A 24,066-nucleotide genomic window follows, 5' to 3' on the forward strand; every position below is an offset into this window, starting at 1 on the left:
GACTAATGCTGAGGTCCTACGTAGAATAGGCAAGGAATGCGAGATTATTAACACCATCAAAGAGCGCAAACTAGAATATCTTGGCCATGTTATGAGGAATGAACAGAGATACGGCTTGTTGCAACTCATTCTTCAAGGCAAGGTATTTGGAAAGAGGGAACCAGGGAGAAGAAGAATACCTTGGCTTCAAAACCTGAGAAAGTGGTTTAATACATCGACAACCGGACTATTCAGAATAGCAGCAAACAAAGTTAGGATAGCCATGTTGATCGCCAACATCCGGAACGGATAGGCATCGAAAGAAGAAGAAGAAACGACTTAAAGAATGAATGTGCTAAATATTCAACGTAGTATAGTTTTGGATTTTTGTGAGCACTTCGGCAAATACCAATGTATTCAGCAGGTACATTAATAATTTTATTTCGAAGGTTGTTTTTTTCGATGGAGGCATGCATATAATCTACCTCCATCTATGTGTGACCTACTTCAAGGTACTTCTGTTCAATAACGATGTTTTTGGTCATTGCCACATTTATCAAAGCATTTGAGGCCGTAACGTTTCGATTTTAAGCTGCGCATTTGTCGCTGTAAATAACTACTTTTTTGTCTGTGGTGTCCAAGATTTGTGGTAGAACTTTATCTATAAGAAAGTATGAAATGACAGAAGCAAATTCTTCAGCGAAAACTCCACCTTCTGTATCATTCCATAAAAAGCAGTATGCTTCCTTAGTTTTTACATCCACTGCACAAAAATTATGCACATTAAGTTTAGATTTGTAATACAGCGATGATACATTAGATATTGGTGCTCTAGCAGAGCCTGAACATCAAGTGTAAATTTCAGCACGAGCCTGCTCTTTTCTTGTTGCGTTTTTCTTGTATTCATTTTCAGATACAAAACCCAATTTATATGACATGCATTTTTCGCAGGCGTCTTTTTAAGGATGAAATAATGATATGTTTTTCGTATGTAAAGTGTTATTAAATTTTGCCACTGATAAAGGCAATACGTTGTTTTAGAACACCAGTCCGAAACATAATAATCATAAAGCTACTGTTTTGATAACAACCGTGCGGGCATGATTCCACGTTTAAACTACTTTCTAACGGTTGGCGCAACACGGAGTTGGCGCTTTTACCGTAGTGGGGGTCTTATGCATGGAGGTAGCTTGTTTTTGGGCAGGCTATTTGAGAGGTTTACAATAAAAATTAGAAGTTAGCGGTTTGTGAACTGATATAAAGCTGGGTAAAGAAAGCAATACACAAATAAAAGGATATTACGAAAAAAGTGGAGTTAGCTTGTTTGCAGATTAACCCATCGATATCTGGCCTGGATCGGAAGGCTATCGAAATTTAAAAGACCCGATTAATTTTAATTGCAAAGAAGGGAAAGACAACATTTTGTTTAAGACTAATTATTCTTAATATAAACTGGTATTTTGTGAATCAGTTATAAAATTCGAGATAATTTGGGTAAAAGCGTATACAAATCTATACGATTAACTTAAGGGCGAAATAAAGATATATAAAATGCAGCAATAATTTTAACACAATTTTGTATCTTGCATACCTTTTTAACAGTTTTATTATTTACGTATTTTTGAATCACCTCACGAGTATAAACTTTTTGAACAACGTACCTTAAACAATTAATAAAACTCTTGTACTGGAAGTAGTGGAGACAGAATAAGACCGGAAGAAAAAAAGCTAAAAAAATCTTATACTCCAGTCGTCAGAGACAAAAATGCCACTGAACCTCTTAAAATAATACGAACAAACCGAATTTTGCTGTGAATGTCAATTTTGGGGCCCCAAAAGAGATGAAAATAAGTTTACCACTTTTAACCCCCGGGTTCCACCTAAAACGCCCTCTCGTAGGGGGAAAACGGAAAAAATCGGTTTACCAAGAATATTTAAGCTTATTAGCACTTTTTGTGTTTAATGAACCTCTTAGAAACAATGCTTAAAGCGACCGCGAAATCATTTTTAAATAAAATTTTTATGAACTCGACGGTACAAATTCGATGGCTTTTGATCGGACAAAATTCATATGTATTATGAAGTCAATTTTTATAAAAGTGATAAATAAATAAACGTTGCGCGATTTTTGCCATTTTTTACGATTCTCATAAGATCAATCAAATGTATCCCTTTCATTGGCCCGTCACTATAGAATTTCCATTATTCCTATCCTAATATTTGAAATCTGAAACCTATAGCATGAAATTTCGGTTTAAGTTTTCGTTTCGTTTCATTTCGTGTTTTTGAAACATTTTTTTACGGCAGCAGATTCTTGGTAAATCGATGTTTTCCATTCCCCCCTCCCTCTACGAAAGGTGGTTTAAGTGGGAAGTCCGTTGGTAAGAGTGGCAAAGCTTTTTGCATCTTTTTTGTGGTTCCAAAATTTTGAAATTCAGCTTGTTCGTATGATTTTTAGAGGATCAGTGGCATTTTCGTCTCTGACGACCACTGAAGTAAATTGGGGAGCCGTCTCTTGCCGTCTTTACTGTTCTGTTTGTTGTCATTCGGCCTATATGAGATTCCATTCTTGTCTTCTATTTCGTACCTAGTACTTGATGTTCTCGGCCTTGTATCTACGTCGTATATCTGTACTTCTAGCTCTGTTTCTTAGTGTTTTACCGTCAATTTTTTTTATGTGTTTTCGTCTTTGCTATTTCTAATATTCTCTTTTAGTTCGTGTTTCTGCCGAGTATGTCATTAATGGTCTAATGACTTTTGTAATTTCTGCCTTTAATTTCTTTCCCGATATTTATATTTCTCCATATTGTTTCATTCAGGCAAGCTGCGGCTGTGTTTGCTCTATTCACTTGATCTTCCACTTCTGTTTCGAGCTTTTCGCAGCTAGATAATGTGATGCCTAGATATTTAAACTCCATCACTTGTTCTATTATCTGACCTTCCAGCTCCAATTTATATCTTAGTAAATTTGCTGTTATAACCATGCACTTTTGTCTTTTTTTTGGGGAAATTAACATGTTAAATTTTCTGGTGGTCATAGCAAATTATTTTAAGTTGTTTTGGGGTTTAATGGTTTTTGGCGTAATAAGATTAAATAATAGAGGATACTAAATTAACGACTCCAACAACTAACTGAAAATATTGTCGGAGAATATCAAACCGATTTCCGACAAGGAAGATCTACAACTGACCAGCTATTCACAGTGAAACTAATTCTAAACAAATCGTGGGAATACGACATTGACGTTCATAACATATTCATAGATTTCAAACAGGCCTACGACTCAATTAATAGACAAAAATTATATCAAATATTGCATAGTTTTAACATCCCCCAAAAATATATCCGACTAGTAAAAGCAACAATGGACTCGTCAACAGCAACTGTCAGAGTACAAAATGAGCTCACTGAGAACTTTTCAATAGTCAAAGGATTAAAACAAGGTGATAGGCTGGCACTGACACTATTCAACCAGACTCTTGAATATGTGATAAGACAAGAGGTAATCTCCATACAAATAAATCAATACAGAATGCCGCCTATGCCGATGACATTAGCATCATCTCTTATAGAACAGAAAAGGCGGCAGAAATATATTCACAATTTAAAACAGAGGCAGAAGAGACCGGACTAGAAATGAATATTCAAAAGACAAAAAAACTAACACGTACAAAAGCTAGGGGAAACAGACGCACAATTGTATTAGAGGACGATATTGAAACTTTCACATATCTCGGACTTATATTAAATACGGATGAAACAGAAGAACCAGAAACTAAAAGAATTTAAAGGTAAACAAGGCGTACTTTTCACTAGCCCATGTGTTCCGCTCCAAAAATACACACTGGAGATCGAAAATCAGGGTCTACAAAACTATTATCATACCAAAAGTATGTTATGGATGCGAGACATGGGTGATGACAGAAGACACAAAACGAAAGCTGGAAGTATTTGAAAGTAAAGTCTTAAGAAAGATATTTGGTCCTATTAACGAAAACGGAATATGGAGATCCAGGTACAACCATAAACTTTATCAACTGTTCAAAGAGGCAGAATTCGTTATTAAAGATTACCAAAAAATCCTAGGTAGTAAAATGCATTGCGCAAGACCAAAAGGAAGGCTACAGAAAAGGTGGGGAATGAAGTGGCAGCGGACAAGGCTTGATTTGTCTTATCTCATTGCCAACTTGAATAGGGTCAGTTAATTTTTCTTCTGCTTTTATTTTTATTGTGTTATTTTGGTAGATATTTTCAATCGTTTTGATTATTTCTAGAGATACGTTCCCTGCGTACAAGTGGATAACGTCCTTTAATTTGATCCGATCAAATACCTTTTTAAGGTCCACGAAACATAGATATACCGGTTTGTTGTATTCTAATAGTTTCACTTGCACTTGCATCATTATAAATATAGCGTCGGTGTATCTTTCTGACCTTAAACCTTGTTATTCTTCTATTAGTGTTATAATTTTATTCAGTTTATTTGATATCACTTTGGTTGTTAATTTAAAGGTATTAGAATGCTTGATTTTCATTCTTGAGGAATTCTGTTTTGTTGTATTATTTTTTGGATTAGTTTTAATAGTTTTTTGATGAGATCTGGTCTTCCGTACTTTACGAGTTCGTTCGATATTCAGTCCTCTCCTGGTGATTTTCTATTTGTTAATTTCCTTAATGTTTAAGTAATTTAGCTCTTCCTCCTCAATATTTATTTCTTCGTTTGTCATCACCTCTGGTGTTAGTGGTTCATTATCGTCAACTTTAGCAAATAGGGATCGAAAGTTTGCCCAAGTTTCCTTCTAAATATGTTTCGTTTTTATCAGTTCGTTCATTTATTTTCTTTGACCTCTGATCAATCTCCATATTTCTTTTTGTGTTCCATAGAAGTCGTGTTCCATCTGTTTTTAGAAGCTCTGCCAGTAAGCTCTTTTTATTTGTCTAACTGAAGTATTCGTTTCATTTTTGATTCGTTTATAGTGATTGTATGTCTGTTGTGTTCTGTATTGTAAAAAAGCCTTCTTCTTTTCTTCACATTTTGTCTTCACTGATTGTGTTGCTGTGTTAATTATGTTATTTTTGAGTTTTTCCCAGCTTTCCTTGATGTTATCGTTTTCTAATATTTCCTTCCCAGCGATCTTCTCTGATATTATTTATTATATAATTATTCCGTGGGTTCCGTAATTCGACTTTCATTTTTGTTTGTGTTGGAGCCGTTTTCTTGGATGTGAAGTATTTCAGGATGATTCTTATTTTACATAGTACTAGGCTATAACATAATCATTATTATTAACAATATTAATGACAGTTTATATAATCAGATTTTTGCAAAGCATATAAATAACTTTCGAAAATAAAATGAATTAAATCAAGAGAATCTCCGCATATTTCTCATCAAATTACTAATGTTAATTTTCTCCACTTCTGAATTTCCGGCTTTAAAACGGGCGTTTACAAGAGAATTAGATACGTTTCTACCAGTTTCCAAATCCTTTGGAACAGCTGTTATAATGATGAAATTTTCCACAGCGCTCTTTCTTGATGTTTGAATTATTCCGTAATATTCTAGGGATTGCATAGTGTCTCTTACAATGGAAGCGTATATATAAGCGTATCATAACAATGGTAGAGTAGAATTAAAAAAAATAACATCAAGCATAAGTATATTTTATTTTTTATTGGCACTGATATTTTAATGTTACACAATCTTCATCATAAGTAGCTTAAAGCTGCCTTAAAATTATAAACTATTTACAATAATTTAAATTCTGATGATGAATCAATATTTTTATTTTTTTACTAAAAAATTAAAAGAATTGTCTTCAAACTTTGTTACATATCACAGGTCTATACTTATTCTTAAATAAGTAGTTGCACCATTCTTTTATTTGCTGTAGTTAACTGCTCCTTTCAATAATATTTTCGTTTGAAGGACTTTCGTCATCGTCATTTTCATTATATCTAGAACCTCTTTAAAAATAATTTAGTTAAAATAATACGTAATTTTGAAGCAAAAAACTGAAATTTACCCAATGTATTTTAAAAATAATAATAATTTAATAAATAAAAATTTTATTATTTCAGTAATTCTTGTTTGCTTACAAAATCTTCAAAAGTTGATCCAGAAAGTAGGTATTAGATACCATTGTGTAACATAATCACAATCGTTAATACGACTTTTAGAAGTTGTCTTCGAATAAAGTCATACATACCTTTACACATGGTGAATGGGCAAACAAGAAGTACTACTTAAAAACAAGTTATCGAAGATCATGACTATACTGTTTAATAAGCTTCATGGAAAGAAGAAGCTAGATAATTTTCCAATATTTTAATCATAAAGTGGATTTATTGGAGTGGAGTGGATTTATGTGGAGCCCACAGCTTATACTGTGGGCTAAAATTATTTGGAAATGAACATATTTCTTAACATTTTTATAATGTCTGTCACCTTCGATAAAATTGTTTTTATATATATAAATTACATAATGTGTAACATTGTATCAAAGGAAAGTTTATTAAGTAGCTGGTACCACTAGTGATACCATTACCACGTACATGGTACATACTCGTATGCGCTTTAATGTAAGTAGACAACTAAATGTAAGTACTTAGCTATCAAGTACTTAAATTTTTGTTACGATGTAGGTACAATATCCATTAAGTTCTATTCAAATATCATTAGTACCGGTAGAAAATAATTAAAATAGGAATAGTAAACAATGATCAGGATTTTTCTGGAAACGAATAAAATTCTCATGTGATGAATACAACGGGTGCGCAGTGATAAATTTAGAACTGAATTTATTACAATTATTGCTGATTTCATACGCTTTTCCTAATTACCTCTTAGTGATCACCGTTAACATTCTTGGAACAAGTAACGAGTCGATTACAGTTAGAGTGATTGCACTGGCAACGCTGTATGTTAACAGAGGTATTCAAATAACTTGCTGTCTGATTACAGTAGGTATAGGTATTTTAACATATACATTGTTTTAGATTGAGAAGAAAGAGTAGTACAATTGGAAGTGTGTGTGTGTGAAACTAGACATTTTTAAAAACATTCAGTTCTAATCATCATCATCCAGTCATCCATCAAAAGTATTCCCCACACGATACACACCTTTGCTCAGCTTCTTTAGATTCATTTACTGTCATACTACACTATCATAACTGGGAGTCTGGACTTAGCTCTGATGAAGGCTCCAGAGAGGGTATCGAAAGCTCACCGACTTCTACGCCATGAACTGGTAATTAAATAATAATTTTATTACTAATAATATTCCCAATCATAAGTTTGATTTTATTACTAATGTTGTAATGCTGTAATGTTAGAAAAAGAGAAAAAATAAAAGATTATCTAAAGACATGCTTCAATAAATTTTTGTTTGAAAGACAAATGCCGTAATGATAGGAAAACAAATACTTTTGATACATACAAAAAGAAACAAATCACAGCTAGCTAACTATAAACCTATATCTCTCATATCACAAATAAATAAAACTTTTACCAAGATGATAGATACCACAAAGAAACTAAACAACAAATTTGATGCATACCAACTAGCAGTACATCTAGGGTGTAAAAAGGGAAAAAACATAACCAGCATAAAACGATTCAGTAGAAGAAAAGCTATAATAGTTAACTGCCGCATAGATTCACGGTACAGAATGTTGATCCACAATATATACCAAAACTATACTATCAAGATTTAGCTAGACAGAGATTTGCAAACTCTATTAATAAGAATTTGTAGAGTCAGACAAGGCTATGGACTGGGACAATAAAGAAAAATATTTACACCATCCTAGGTTCGAGGATGATGTATTTCTTATAGCAACAACTATGGAAGAACTAAGAATATTGATATCGACCTAGAAAATCCGTCGTTAGTAAAAGAACTCATGAATCTAAAGAAAACAAAAAGAATGACTAATACAGGAGATATATCAGTAATTATCAAAGCAGAACAACAATAAAACACTAACCCCCTAGGGTATCTCGTACTGGCACAACTTCGTTAGGGTATTAGGGACCCAGCACTACCTGGGTCACAGGTGTCTGTATGCAGATTTTCCTTCTTCTCTTTAAAGACGAAAATAAAAGAGGACCATATTTGACAAATGTTAGAAATATCACTGAGATATAAAAAAACTAGCGGATAAGATACATAACAAAAAACAACAGACGCCGTCGTTTAAAATTAAAATGGAAATGGGTTGAGTACAATAAAAGATATCACGATGAAAGATGGAATACAGAAATAGTCGGTTTAAAACCATATACTGCAAAAAGATCAAAAGGTCAACCGCGAATTCGAAAGTATGATGATGTTAAGCAAAGGGCATGTCTAAAATAGAACAGGCAAATAGAGGACGGAAACAAACTGAGACAAATTAATACTAACAAAATAAACATATTTCTCTTTAGTATAATACGCTTTATGTGCCTTGATTACTTTAAAAGCTAGCGGATTCACTTGTGAAACTCGGTTAATCCTTTCTAGAGCCAGATATTATTAAAACATGTTAGCGTAAAATCCAAATTAGATCTCCGGCATTGAGCTGAAATTCGCAAGAGACAGAGTCAGCCAATAAATGATCTAGTAGTAATAGTAGAAAGTAGTAGAAATTGTGAAAAATAGGAGAAAGTAGTGCAATGATGAGAGATACAATTTCATGATTCGGTGATGCTGTCATTGATGCCTACCGGAAAGACATAAGACACTACAACAAATAGTACAACATCCCACTGCAGGATCACTATGGTCATAACGTAGTTAATTAAACTCACATCTGTATATACATTTAAAATTAGGAGAATACATTAATAATAGGTTGCCAGTCAAAAATGGCCGCATTTAAAAATACTTGCGGCTACTTTCCGACTGGCAACCTATTATCAATGTGTTCTCCTAATTTTAAATGTATGTAAAAATGTGAGTTTGATTAAGTACGCTATGAACGTAGTGATTTTGCAATGAGATCTTAGGCTACAAGTAATACACGTCACACATACATTATGTGCCTAGTTAGGCAACAATGTATACAAAAGTTATATTAGTTAAATAATTTTAAAAAATTGGAACATAGCAACCTTGTATATGGAATTGACAGTATGGCAGTGATTCTAAAAATACATCCAGTACAATAAGAATGTTAAAACCTGATGCCAGTGAACACTTAACAAGGCAGTATTTTGTCCCAATGCTTATAATATGCATACGTTAAAAAGATAAACGAAAAAATATTTTTAGAATACTATGTAAAACATAACAACTAACATCACTAATTTCTTAGTTAACGTGAACTTCTACCCCAGCTATTTTATTATCTAATTGCAATATTACTACATATAATATTAAACAATTGAACACCCTTCAAAATGAATAACTTTAAGAGTTTTGACATTTACTATTTATAACTTGCTCAAATGTATGTGCATGTAATTATCTGAAATTAGGGACTAATTTAAGTACATATTGCATATATTAAAGTTTTGTATATGCATTCTTCTAAATGTCATTTGTGCTTAAAGAACTTATCATGTAATAAACCAGCTAAGTTGGTATTTTCCTATTACAATGAAAATTCGACAAATTCCTTTCCTACGTTACTTTATATTTGTAATTGTATTTTAACAACTCTTGATGTCTTTAATATATATTAGATTAGAGATTTTCCAATTATATTGACAGTCGGTAGCTCACATTGAAGTATTGCACGATACACTGTATCAATTAAACAAAGTCTGTCGTTACTGTCACTCACCTAGTTAAAAAAAGTTACGTCCGCTACCACATCGTCTTCAATAATTTCGGCACTGAATGTGACATTGCAAAACACCAGGGACAAAACCCTTTCTTGTTAGCCTAAATCATAAATCAAGTTGGCAAACCTGGTGTTACTATGATTGGTGGTGGTGGTTTACGTACCGTGCTATTACGGTTCATAGTATCTTTTGTTTTGGTACGTTGACAGCATGATACTATAAGTTATAGTATCATGCGTTGACAGGTTGTTACTGTCATTGATGATGTGAACGTTGTAACTCAATAATTTGAAAATATTGTGTCATAGTTTTGTTAATTTTATTTTTATTTAATAAACCTTATTCATCACACTTCTAAACCACTGTTTTCTTTAATTATTTAACATTCGTTAATATTCCTTGAGGAGGTTGACATTTAATGCACATTATTAGGTATTATTGTTTATCGTCCAGAAGCTGTTCTTGGTGAACTCCTAATCGTGTGAATTAATGAATATAAACACATATTTTTACTGCTCGTGATCAGGACGTTTCTTGGTAATACACACGTATGCCATCCTCTATGGACATACTGCTGCTTTGGTTCTTTTTTTAGAGTTGGAAGGTAAACGTATCAAAATATGGCTACAATGAAAAATAATAGGATTACGAAGATGAATATAAAATTCCTTTTGTAATGTATTGACTTGTTAACTTGATTTTAAACTAGCATGTAAAGTTTAGAAGCAAATTGAAGAAATAGAATAAAAACATGAAAATACAAACATCTGCTTATAGATCAAAATGCGCAAGGTGCCTCAGTACATGTTTCACATCAACATCAAAGAACTATTCGAATAAGTCGCAGTTATCAATATATCTAATTTATTTGTAAACTAATTTATAGAAGTAATTCAAGCGAATAAAGAATGCTAAGTAAAGCGTGATGGAAACACGATCCAATTCCTTCTTCTGTTTCTTTTTGGGTCAAAATTAATAATGCAATGGCCCAATAACTTGTTCTCTTTTATTCCATCAATTAGCTACACAAAAGTCATTCACATTCTAACACAATGATACCGTTACCGTGGAAGTTGACTAGCAAACATATTGTGAAGTATGTTTATGAAATATATTAAGAATAGTTGTTTGGAAGATGTTTTAATGTTAAAATTATATATATAGCAACCTTGTTCGTTATTGTTCCAATAGTTTTTCCAAGAATTTGTTCAGTATAAACAATTATTTATTTTCGCCTTCTTTCCATTTGGACAAAAATTTCTTCTCTCAGAAATTTATTAATATATTTTGGTTGGATCTACTATATTTTACATACCATTCTGTAGGCTTGATTTTTTAAACAAATACTTATTAAAATAGCCATTTAACTTAATCTATCATGCTTAATTTTAAATTTAAATCTTACAGTTATTGCCCCGTCTTGTTTCTTACTTATGAAAAAATGATTTACTAAATAATGCCTTACAGACATTATGACTAACATAAATTCTAACTATTCCAACGTTTAAATATTCACCAAACTAAAATATATCTTTCCATGTTTTACATAGCATTCATAAAACTATAAAAATAAAAACTAAATTAATAAAATGACAAACGTTTTAAATCAATAGATGCTTTAGTAATTAGGACCAAATACCGCGTTATATTAATAAATTCAGTTCTAAAAACGTATAATCTCTGTAAATTACTCTGATATATCAATAATATTAGGGTGTTGAAGTATTTACTTAGATGATTCACTTGGTTTCTTTTTACAGTCTATAATTATTTCATCTCCGTTACGAATGTTGTAGCTGTATAACCTCTTGTTAGGGAATTTCATTAATTCTGGGCCCTGAAAACATAAAAAATTTACAATTATTTTTTTATATTTTTAATAAAAATATTGTGATAGTTGTTGAAATCGAAGACAGATTGAGGAAGAGAAAATTAGTATTCCTGAACAAATGTGGACACGCCACGTATCGCCATCTACTGTGAAAAACAGAAAATATAAACCTGTGTCGCTGATCTACGTAGGAAGCGCTAAAAAATACGCATGCCCTCTATAAAATAAATTACAGAAAAAAGTTTGTGAAAGAAACAGGTATTTTTAAATATTTTAGCAGTAGCTAGGTAATTTAGTACACATAGTTGTGTATATATTTTACCAGAGCAGATAACGGTACGTACCGTATTTCCTCTGTAAAGTTAAAAAGTATACTGCATTTCTCTCTATGAATCTGTCTTAAATTTCTGCCAATATCTGATGAAGCCAAATGTAAGAGAGATACGCTAAATATCGCTACTGTTAATAATAGTGCAATCCCCTATATAACAGAGAGATACGCTAAATATCGCTACTGTTAATAATAGTGCAATCCCCTATATAACAGATAGTATGGACGATGCAAGTAAGGTGGCAACAGTGGCAAGTGTCTTTGTCTATCAGCAACTTGTTGTCTATTCGGCGGTTTTAGTCTTTGATACCCATCAGATGTAAGAGCTCGCTATTTGATTGTCGTGTTCGCGTTATAAATAAACCTCTTTTTCCCGTTGACCCTACGCAAGATAAATTAAAATTTTCTGAATTTCTGGAATTAAGTTTAGGTCCTATACTCCAGTGGTTCTTATTTTATAAATTGCATGAATTATTTTAAACGTAATTTTAAGTTACGGATTTTTTTCTGCAAGTCATTTGTTCCTAATCCTAATAATTCCTAATATTGCCAGTGGCAATATTATTAAACTGTTTTGCAGAATGCCAAGAAAACGAGATGCGTGGTCAAAAGAAGATCTACGATCGGCGCTGCAAGCCATAGAGAACGGAATGTCCATCAAAGGTGCAAACTCATCCTTCTTCTTCTTATTATTATGTTGTCTTCTAACAAAGGTTCAGGATCACTTCTTTAAACGCTTCCCCATCTTTTGCAACGTGAAATATCTGGTTAGTCCAATCCAAGAGAGTATTTCTTGATTCGAAGTATTTGACCCAGATCTGATGTTTTTCTTATTTTAAGGTATTCATCACACAACACAAAATTCGGTAAGAAAGCTTGGAAGATTACTGGTGTTGCCTGCAGCACAGGAAAATAATCTTGTCGAAAGAATTCACAGATTAGCTGATGTAGGAATGTCTAATATAAGCAAGATTCTAATGAAAAATGTGTTTTCTTACGCTACAGCAAATCACGCACCAAATGCGTTTTCTAAAGAGTCGCATAAATCTGGTAGAAAATGGCTTAAGTTATTCTTGTGCAGGCATCCAGACGTAGCTAGGCTAAAATCTCAACAAATGAATATGGCTAGAGCCCAAAAAATGAATAAAACAATCATCGATGACTACTTTTATAAATTGAGAGATACCATAGAAAAGCTAAACATATTTGACAAACCTGGTAGCATATATGGGCGAAAAATTATTCAGATTGACAATCTATAAGCAAAAAAATATTTTTGCTAAGAGGGAAGCAAAACGGGTACATTTAACCGCACCCGAGCACGGATAAAATGTATCAATTGTAGGTTGAAGATATGCGCTTGGTCAACCTGTACCGCCTTTTGTGCGTTTTAAAAGCCAAAGATTTAAACCTGAATGGCTTGATCACTTGCCCCCTGGCTCAAAAGTTATTGTCACAAATAAAGGTAGTATAGCATGAGAAGCATTTGTTTCGTAGCTTGACCATTTCTCTTTATTCAGAAACCATGGTTCTGCCCTAATAATATTTTATGGAGCTTACAGTCACCAACTATTTCCATAGTTGAGGAAGCTAACCGCATGGATATAATTTTATTTTGTCTTCCTAGCAACACGTCACACGAGTTGCAACCTATGGATAAATTAATGTTTAAAAGCTTTGAGACATTTTGGGACCAAGAAGTCTTACACTTTTTAACCACAAACCCTAGCAAGGCGATTACCAAATTGAGATTTGTAGAACATTATTTTTAAAATGTAATTAGATTATATATTTAAATTTCTTCTATGCTATAAATATATTTTATTGTAGGTATACTTTCTATTTTATGTACCTGAATATCTCGGAGATCCTGATCAATATAAAACAACCTCATCTTGGATGCTGAAAATCCTGCAAACGGTTCTAATTTAACCTTAAGGTCCCATACAGTACGGAATAAGTCGAGTGATCTAATTTCACTAATATCACCACATATAAAGTTTACTTTGACTCTCTTCTCTGGTCGTAAGTCTACATTTACCAGAGGGTCCAATTTTCCGTGGATCTGTATCAGCTCAAAGTACCTAAAAACAAAATCAAATATTAAACCAATTGGGAAATTGTCCTGAAGTCCTGAAAAATAATTTAAAAATCTGACACAAAGGCTGCATATTCGATTTATATAATGATAAATTTCTGCAGCAGGATTTTCGGAAACTGTGGCGCTGTAGTTCGCAAGAAATAAATCTATTGCAGTTTTTATAGTTTTCTGAAAATTAATGCTATTTTGTTTCCGATTTAGAACGTTTGGGAACCCAAGTTATTGTGCCAAGTTTTGTAAAGAAACTTTTTAGTAAATATAAGGTAAGCATTGAGTGCAGCCATATCAATAACTTCCATAAAAATCCAAAATGCCATCTTCTAGTTACACGTACACATATATATTCTCTAATCATTTTATCCCTGGTGTCAACTGCCCATTTAGTTTAATTACAATTTTTACAATTAAAATTACAATTTCAATTTTTTTAGTTATAGTTTATAAAAGTATTTAGTGCTTACTTAAATATTTCTTTTTTTTTATTATTCCTAATACTTTGAACATATGACCTTATTTTGTTAAGTACTTATTTAATTACTTGTTTCATCGTTTATCTTTATTATCATTATTATTATCTTCTTTAAATTTTCAACGTTAAAATTGGCACTCTATTTATATGTTATAAAATCTGCAAGAAGAGAGCTACTTATACATACCAAAACGTTCGAGCTAATCAAAAATAAGGCTATTATCTCCTTAATTACGTCTCTTAAGCAGGGTACGATCTGACTTTCGTAAGTTCTCGTAGGCTCTTTGCACGGATCGGAGGCATGGACCCTAACCAAAACCCACGAATCCCCTCCATCGATTTTTGAAACAAAGTCATTAAAGGAACGGTCTATAAAAACGGAATATGGAGGCTTAGATATAACTTTGAAATGCAGAAGTTTGGTGGAAAAGATATTACCGCTATAAAGGTCGAGAACCTTTAAGAACTGTAGCACCGTGATGATGAAGAGTACACAGTAAACAGCGACTTTGGTGTCGGAGAAGTAGCAACTGAATTAAAACAGTATTGATGCTCTGATTTCAGAATGTAGGTATTTTGTTTACAACAGCCCTATTTTTTAAGATAACTTTAGAGACGAGCTAATATTGGCCTGTTATAGAATAATGCCTTACTTGGTGTTAATAATTTAGATATATAAAATAATATTATCTAAATTATTAACACCAAGTAAGGCATTATTCTATAAAAGGCCAATATTAGCTCGTCTCTAAAGTTAAATAACTTTAGAGACGAGCTAAATTTAGATATATAAAATAATATTACAGATTTATAAAACATTAGTGCGAAGTATTATGACATATGGGGCTGAAAATTGGATCATAAACAAGAAAAACAGCAGTAAGATAGTAGCAACAGATATGGAATGCCTGAAAAGATGCTGCAGTGTAACAAGAATGGATAGGAGAAGTAATGACGAAATAAAGCAAAGATCATCAATAGAAACAGCCATACTAACATATATAGAACAAAAAAGACTAAAGTGGTATGGACATGTAAGAAGAACTAGCGACAGCAGATGGATAAAGAGAATAACCGAATGGAGCCCCATAGGAAGGAGGAAAAGAGGACGACCCCGAAAATCCTGGAGGAACGAAGTAGACGACGCCATGAGTAAGAGAGGCCTAAACGATGGAGAATGGGACAACAGAGAGAGATGGAAACGGTTGAGCGAGGTAAGGTAGTGAATACTGTAGAATCCCTGAATATATATATATATATATATATATATATATATATATATATATATATATATAATAAATTGTAATCTCTGCAGATAAGTTAAATAGTAAACTCTTAAATATTGGGGAAATCTGCAAGAAAGACTCTAATGAGTATCAATTGTTTCGCCGAACGTTTTCGCCAAAGAGAATTAATTTGGCTTCTTCAGGGCTGAAAGAGAATAAATTATAATTAGCTACCATATATTATCTATTAAAACATTATGGATCTTACCGTAACTTAGAATTGTAGAGTTAGAATATTAAAAAACTTTGCTAGTAACATAGTGGTGTTTTTTGTTACTATGTGCAAAAAAAAGTTTTTTTAAGGTTTGAAATGTATGGTAGCTTTGAACTTAACACGCAAAGGTTTACCCAAGGTTAATCGAAAAACCCAATGTAACTACATTTAAAAGGAGGTAATTCTTTGATTGTCGGCAATAATTAAATTTTTGATTTTTTAGAAAGTTTAAAAGTGAGGTTCTGTTTTAGCCAGAACGCAAGCGCTGACAAATTCAGTAGTTCTTATGAATCTTTATGTCGTTAAGGGTCATTGGTAAAAACGAATGAAATTAAATCCCAGTATAGGGAAATATTATTTTGATTTTCTTTATTTAATTATATTCTATTGTTCATGTATTATTATATCTTATTGAGATGTATCTAAGAAAAGCAAGGGAATGTTATCTTTCAAATGGAAATTGGTAATAATAATAACAACATTAAACTTAATGTGGCTTGTAGATCAGCCCTAACAATTAATAATCTTTATTCTAAGATAAAAGATAATACTCCCATAGATAGGCTAAATAACATTGTCTACAACATTCCATGTCTCTCTTGCAACAATTCCTAGATCGGTCAAACATCTCAATTATTAAAATTACGTATTACACTACACAAAAGTGATTCTCGACTTCACCCTGACCGTTGTGCATTAGCCAAACATTTCACTGGTCATCTCATGGACTATACGAACACTACAATTCTCCACCGTGAGAACAATAAATCTAAAAGAGAGTTCATTGAAATGTCTTATATTTTCCTTAACGATTTCTCCATTAATGTTAAGAGTGACATTAAGAATTTAAGCGATATATACCACTTCTTACTTAAATCAGATACCAAGAACAATACAACATCACAGATAACTAACTTGACTGATATATCCATTAACAACTAACCTACCTTTATAATTAATTTTCATTAACCAAAAAAGATAACATTCCCTTGCTTTTCTTAGATACATCTCAATAAGATATAATAATACACGAACAATAGAATATAATTAAATAAAGAAAATCAAAATAATATTTCCCTATACTGGGATTTAATTTCATTCGTTTTTACCAATGAACCTTAACGACATAAAGATTCATAAGAACTACTGAATTTGTCAGCGCTTGCGTTCTGGCTAAAACAGAACCTCACTTTTAAACTTTCTAAAAAATCAAAAGTTTAGTTATTGCCGACAATCAAAGAATTACCTCCTTTTAAATGTAGTTATATTGGGTTTTTCGATTAACCTTGGGTAAACCTTTGCGTGTTAAGTTCAAAGCTACCATACATTTCAAACCTTAAAAAAACTTTTTTTTGCACATAGTAACAAAAAACACCACTATGTTACTAGCAAAGTTTTTTAATATTCTAACTCTACAATTCTAAGTTACGGTAAGATCCATAATGTTTTAATAGATAATATATGTAAGCTAATTATAATTTATTCTCTTTCAGCCCCGAAGAAGCCAAATTAATTCTCTTTGGCGAAAACGTTCGGCGAAACAATTGATACTCATTAGAGTCTTTCTTGCAGATTTCCCCAATATTTAAGAGTTTACTATATATATATATATATATATATATATATATATATATATATATATATATATATATATATATATGTATATATAAAATAATATTAATTGTAACAATAAATATTTCAATAATATATAAACAAACAATATTTACAGAATAACGGTTTAAATTTATATTTATGAAAGCTATACGAGGTTAGGTATAACTAGAAATATTTTTGTTTTTCTCCTAACCTACCTTTCCGGTTGATCACTTTCAGGTTTGTCCATATAATATCGGATGAAAGCCCTTTCTGCATCTTCCCGTTCATCGGCGGTTATTTTTCCACCACCATTTAACGTTTTTACATTTGGTAGCCTGGCTATAACTAGTTGTCGCCTTTCGTGTTCAGTATATTCATTGCTTTCCCATAAAGGACAAGCCTACAACATAGGTGAAGGTGAATATTTGAAACTAATAATTTTTTTTTAAAGAATTAGTTACAACTATTTTCTAATATCAGGAATGAATCAGTTACTATGTTGAAAAAGTTAGGAAACTACTTAAAATAAAAAAGTTCACTGTTCAAAAGTATCACTGTAAATGTTCTTTCGTTTTATCAAAAAATCACAAAAACACTCACTCAAGAAATATATATATATACTGTTCAAAAGTATCACTGTAAATGTTCTTTCGTTTTATCAAAAAATCACAAAAACACTCACTCAAGAAATATATATATATATATATATATATATATATATATATATATATATATATATATATATATATAATGTATGTATATATATATATATAATGTATGTATATATATAGCTAGGAGTGCGACCATCAATTTACATTTCAAAAGTATTCAATAAATGAAACTGATCCTATTTTAAATTTACATTGGAGAGAGGGAATAGCATCCATTTTTTAGATATGCGAATCATTGGCACACAGGATAACACACTACCCACCACGTGGTACAGAAAAGAAACGGCTAGAACCGGTTCTTAAATTACCACTCTGCACACCCAACCAGATATAAACATAACATAACACAAACCCTTAGAGTTAGAGTGGAGTACATACATTGACACATTCGCTATACAAAGATAAATATCTGAATCTACTTAAGTCCATTCTCATTAATAACTTATATCCCATCACTATCAATAATAAATATCTGTTTTCTAAAGTTACGGGCATTCTATTTCAGAAACCTCAAATGGCTAAAAATTAGCGTCCATTTCTGGTAACATACAGTTGATTAATGCCCCGTCCACTGAAGAACGATCTACAAAATATGCTTATCTCCTGTACTTCCCACAAATCACTAATAAGCTCACGAAACTCTTCAGAAACTTACTCGTTAAAATAGCCCTAAGAAACACCAGCACTGTAGGAAAGTTGTTTTCGAAGACCAAAACTCCATTGACGCCTTTAGAATATATTAATGTTGTCTATCACATTCCCTGTGCAGATTTAACTCCTGCTACATTGGCCAGACCAGCCGCTCTCTTCAAGGTCCTCTACCCTCTCATAAAAGCGACATTAGGATTTCCAAAAAAAAACCAAAAAAACTACCAAAAAAGCCAAACCCACAACACTGCAATGAGTTCCGTCTGATAAGCCTTATGAGTCATGCACTAAAAGTCCTACTAAAAATCGTACATAATCGTATCTATTGAAAGTGGGAAACAATCATCGGAGACGATCAGTTTGGATTCAGAGCCGGCATGGGAACGAGAGAAGCCCTGTTCAGTTTACTAGTTCTCGCCCAAAAATGCTACGACCAACAGAAAGATATATTTATATGCTTTATAGACTTCGAAAAAGCATTTGATAGAGTAAGACACGTCCTACTATTAGAACGTTTGCAAGAAGTCGGTTTAGATGGAAAAGACATCAAATTCTTAAAAAACTTGTACTGGAACTAAAACGCCAGAGTTAGGATCGAAGGTTCCACATCCGCAGAAGTAGAAATTAGGAGGGGAGTTAGACAAGGATGTGTTCTGTCGCCTCTGCTGTTTAATTTTTACTCCGAGTTTCTATTTAAAGAAGCATTGGAGGATTCCAAGGATGGAGTCAAGGTGAATGGCGTAAATATCAACAGTATCAGATACGCCGATGATACAGTGTTAATTGCGGATTCCGACGTAGGTCTACAACGACTCATCGACAAGACCAACTCGACCTGTGAGCAATTTGGTATGAAAATAAACATTAAAAAAACCAAAGTGATGTCAATCCGAAAAAACCAAAACGTACCTCAACCTTGCAAAATAAATGGGCACATTTTAGAACAGGTCAATAGATTTAAGTACCTGGGATGTTGGATCGATAGCAGCCTAAATCCTGATCTAGAAATAAGATCGAGAATAGAACAGGCCAGAAAATCTTTCGAAAAAATAAAAAAACTGCTTTGTGATTCTCGAATAAAACTCGAAATTCGACTACGTTTATCAAAATGCTACGTCTGGTCGACTCTTCTATATTCAGTTGAAACGTGGACCCTAAAAACATCAACCGTAAATAAATTGGAGGCCTTTGAAATGTGGATCTACCGGAGAATGCTCAAAATTTCATGGACATCGCATACCTCAAACGAAGAAGTGCTGCATAGAATAGGCAAGGAAAGAGAACTTTTTAACACAGTAAAAGTTAGAAAATCATCATACCTAGGCCACATACTGAGAAATAATAAGTACCAATATGCCCAACTTATAGTGAAAGGAAAAATCGAGGGAAAGAGAGGCCTAGGAAGGAAAAGACTATCGTGGCTCAGAAACATCCGACAATGGACAGGGCTAAATTTTGAACAGCTAATAAGAACAGCTGAAGATAGAGAAGATTTTAAAATTGTAGTAGCCAACCTCCATTGAGGAGAGGGCACTTTAAGAAGAAGAAGAATTTCCAGACCCTCGTGTGACCTAGCACAACATGCCATCTCAACCAAACATGAAATCGACTTCACAAACGTCAAAATACTGGCAAAACAACAAAATTATCATAAGAGATCCCTCCTAGAAATGTGCCATATTCTTGAACATCCATCCGCCCTTAATTAACGAACTGACATTGATAATTTGAGCCAGATTTATCACTTTCTCATCTTACGGCCTAAATAAGAATTTGAACAAACCCCATATTCAAACCTAACAAATATATTCTAATTCCGCCATTCACAACCTCACTTCGAACAAATTATTCCACGGAACCCCGTATTTTTTTGACCAATTTCTTTTAAACAATTCGCATAGTGAATGTACGACCACCCACTAAGAAGTAGAATAAACACATGTGCTGATGCTCCTATTTTCTAAACAAGCTAGGCGTAGTGTCTTTTGGTTGTCCCCACAAGAAAACCAAATGACGCCGTCGCGCATCGGTAAAATTTAAATTCACTATAACACTATAGACAATTATTAAATTAATGGACTTTAGTGCTTTGTAGTCAGTTGGGTTTTTTGTTAAGATATTTGCTCTATATTGAGTAACTTTACACAGTTTCTAGAACACCTGAAAGACTACAAATTGTTTTGTAAGTATAGTAATCCGAAATTGTAGGCATTTACTTATATTTTTAGTGAACTAAAGAAGATTTTAATAATAAAAAAGCGAAAAATATTCAATAAGCCAATGAAGTAGCTGATTTCTTTCTTTTTGCCAACATAAATGACCGAATAAGCCTCTGCATTCACTTGGTGAATACTTTTGACATCGTATTTTGATTTTAAATTCGAGCATATATGATCTGACTTTTACCTTAACTATACCATCTATAAAAGTTATTAATTTAGAATGCATTATTTTAAAAATTTTAATATATACTTACCTGGATTCTGAGACATTCTAAAGCCGGAAACCTAGCCAATTTCTCTATGTCATCCCAGGTGGTAATATTGGTCGAATTCATGTTAATAACTCTTAAATTCCTAAAACTATCGTGCGGAGAATCTTTATCGGTGCAAGATTCACAGGTGCTTTCCGATCTTTCATAGTTCATATTTGATCCGACTGCTTCTCCGTTTAAGTCTAGTGCTTTTATAGGACAGTCCGCTAATACTAAAGTCTCTAAGTTAGGAAAAGCGTACCCAAGTTTTGTTACCTCTTTCCACTCCTCTACAGGATTACCCGTGAAATGGAGAACTCTCAGTTTCGAATGTTTGTGCTTTAGTTTATATGGAGTACATAAGCACGTTTGGGGAAGCGTTTCTTCTTGGGTTTCGTTATCGTTTTTAACACTATCACAGTTTTTTGACTTATCATCGTGCAGATGAACATTGCTGTATTCATTTAGACTTAAATGTAATTCTTCTAAGCTAGGTAAATGATCAAGGATTTCTTGTACACTGTCCCAACTAATATATGTAGAATTTAAAACTAAATTTTTAAGTTGCTGCCACTTTGTTTCTTTGTTCAGCTCCACCTCTGATCGAAGAGGAGTGGAAAGTACGTTAAAGCTTAAGTTTACAAATTTAAGGCGGGGCATTTGTTCTAGGATGCCAAAAACCTAAAACACAAATATGCAAATTAGCAAAACCTAATAAAATACTTCCCTTAACATAAATTATCTGTGTATCTCAAATCATAGAAATTGAAAATAATTGTTACAGAAATTGTAATAGAGTTGGAATTTATCTTTGTATGTTGAAAAAAATGTGTACCAACCTCTGGCCATTCTTGTAATTTATTTTTGGCCAAATCAAGTTCTTCGACACCTGCACATTTAGCGACCAAGGCATCTTTTTCTCCGGCAGTAGCAATATCGCAGTCGTTGAGAACTAGGAGTGCCGGAACGACGGCTCTTGGAGATTTACAAGGCACAAATATGGACACAGAAATGCCTTCATCCTCGGACCCATCAGAATCTGTCGAACTCTCGCCATACTTTTGTTCAAGGGCCTCTAGCAGGGACGGCATGGTAAGGAAACCTACAATTAGACAATAATGTATAGAAAATAGTATTTTTAAATTCAAAATAAGTTTAGACGTCGTTTATATGTCATTTACCATTGTTTGTACTATTGGTTCTGTATTTCTATTTTCATTATGTACTGAAATTTAGTTAGTAGTTGTGTCAAAACATTGTCAAAAGTAATGCTGAAGTGACTTCAAAATTATGAGGTTATAAATCGGAATATATCAGTTTTATATTTTCAACAATCCAGCAAAGGATGATTACAATATTATCAAACTTTTACTTCATTTGTAACTAAGCAAAAAGTATAAATATATGAATATGATTGGATGTTAATTTTTTATTGATGAAGTTTAATACATTTATGTATAATTCGTTATTTTAAGTATATGATTAAACACGCATTAAAATGAATATTATTTAAATGAATGTATCAATTTAATTGATATATCAATAGTAAGTGAAAGTTACAAGGGTTGAGTGAGTAAGAGGGAAGAGAAAAGAAATTCAGAATGGTGGATACAGGGATATAAAATGAAGTAATAATAACAAATAAGTATTTAAGGCAAAAACCGGTCATAAATAGTTTTTCTAAAATTCACCAAATGGCACAAGGAATGGGTATGGATATTGGCATAATGTTCAAAAACCGATTCATACGAGGCGCTGTCGAACATTAGTCGAAACCCAGCGACTGTGTGTAACGGGTGTCTTTGTTGTCGGTGCTCTCGATAATTTTACATAATATTTCTCTTTGTTAATCTGTCGTCTTGTGCCGGTTACTGGTCGGAACAGCCAAAAATCGCACACTGGAATATTTTTGTAGTGTTATGCGTCATTCGGAGAGATATAATATACTTCATTTAATAATACAAGTCAAGATGGATGGAAGAAGGGAGCCAGGACAAAGACGAACGTCGTGGCTTAAAAATCTGAGGAAATGGTTTAACAGATCCCCTGCATCCATTTTTCGAGCTGCCGTCAACAAAATTGGTATAGTTAATTTGATAGCCTACGCACGATAATCGAGAAGGGCACAAGAAGAAGAAGGTGGATTACCAGAAAATTTCTTATTCGATATGGAAGTTAAAGGTATGTAGTTTATATTATAATATATTACAGTTAATTTCTCCTTAAGTTTCAACTTATTTCTCCATTTAAACTTATTGTGTTAATTTCCTTTTAACCCTCGGTTGGCCGAGTGGATTACAATCGTAATCCAGGCTTGTTGTTATAGTGACCGTTGAAAAACTAGCTTGGTGGGGAGGCTATCCTGTTGAGTAGCTGTCGACAATAGATCAAATTTATTGTTCAGTTCAGTACTAAATAAGCAGGCAGTAGATGTCGGGGTGATAACAAGCGGCTCCAAAGACGACTGGATTACCATTGTAATCCACGCGACAAAGCACGTTACGTATTTTTGGTTTTCTGCCGAGTGAAACGTTTTATTCGATTTAATTTTAGAATAAATCGTGATTTTAAATAAGTAAAAAAGCTTCTAAATTTTTTATATTAAGTTGTGCTGTCATTTTACTTAGTACAAATTCTCAAGATTACTTAAAATGGTATGAAGAGCTGTCAAGTAAAGAAGAAAGTGATTTGGAC

The 24,066-nt window shown here is 32.8% G+C and overlaps 1 protein-coding gene across 2 annotated transcripts in view; it reads right to left on the minus strand.

Moving 5' to 3' along the window:
* Positions 1 to 5,628: 5,628 nt before the first annotated feature.
* mlt (tubulin folding cofactor E like protein mlt) overlaps positions 5,629 to 24,066 on the minus strand; it is a 66,556-nt gene continuing 48,118 nt past the window's right edge. Inside the window, exons 1-7 of one of the 2 annotated variants that reach the window (XM_072529337.1) lie at positions 22,554 to 22,654; positions 22,212 to 22,474; positions 21,376 to 22,053; positions 17,796 to 17,980; positions 13,767 to 13,998; positions 11,483 to 11,589; positions 5,629 to 5,947 (exon numbers count right to left, since the gene is read on the minus strand). In XM_072529337.1, coding sequence (XP_072385438.1) covers positions 5,875 to 5,947; positions 11,483 to 11,589; positions 13,767 to 13,998; positions 17,796 to 17,980; positions 21,376 to 22,053; positions 22,212 to 22,463 — 1,527 coding nt within the window. In that variant the 5' untranslated portion in view covers positions 22,464 to 22,474; positions 22,554 to 22,654 and the 3' untranslated portion in view covers positions 5,629 to 5,874. Of the gene's footprint in view, positions 5,948 to 11,482; positions 11,590 to 13,766; positions 13,999 to 17,795; positions 17,981 to 21,375; positions 22,054 to 22,211; positions 22,475 to 22,553; positions 22,655 to 24,066 lie in introns of those variants that run through there. The other variant, XM_072529336.1, reaches the window with a different exon arrangement.

Source organism: Diabrotica undecimpunctata, chromosome 4 (genome assembly GCF_040954645.1).
Source record: "Diabrotica undecimpunctata isolate CICGRU chromosome 4, icDiaUnde3, whole genome shotgun sequence".
NCBI classification, from domain to species: Eukaryota; Metazoa; Arthropoda; class Insecta; order Coleoptera; family Chrysomelidae; genus Diabrotica; species Diabrotica undecimpunctata.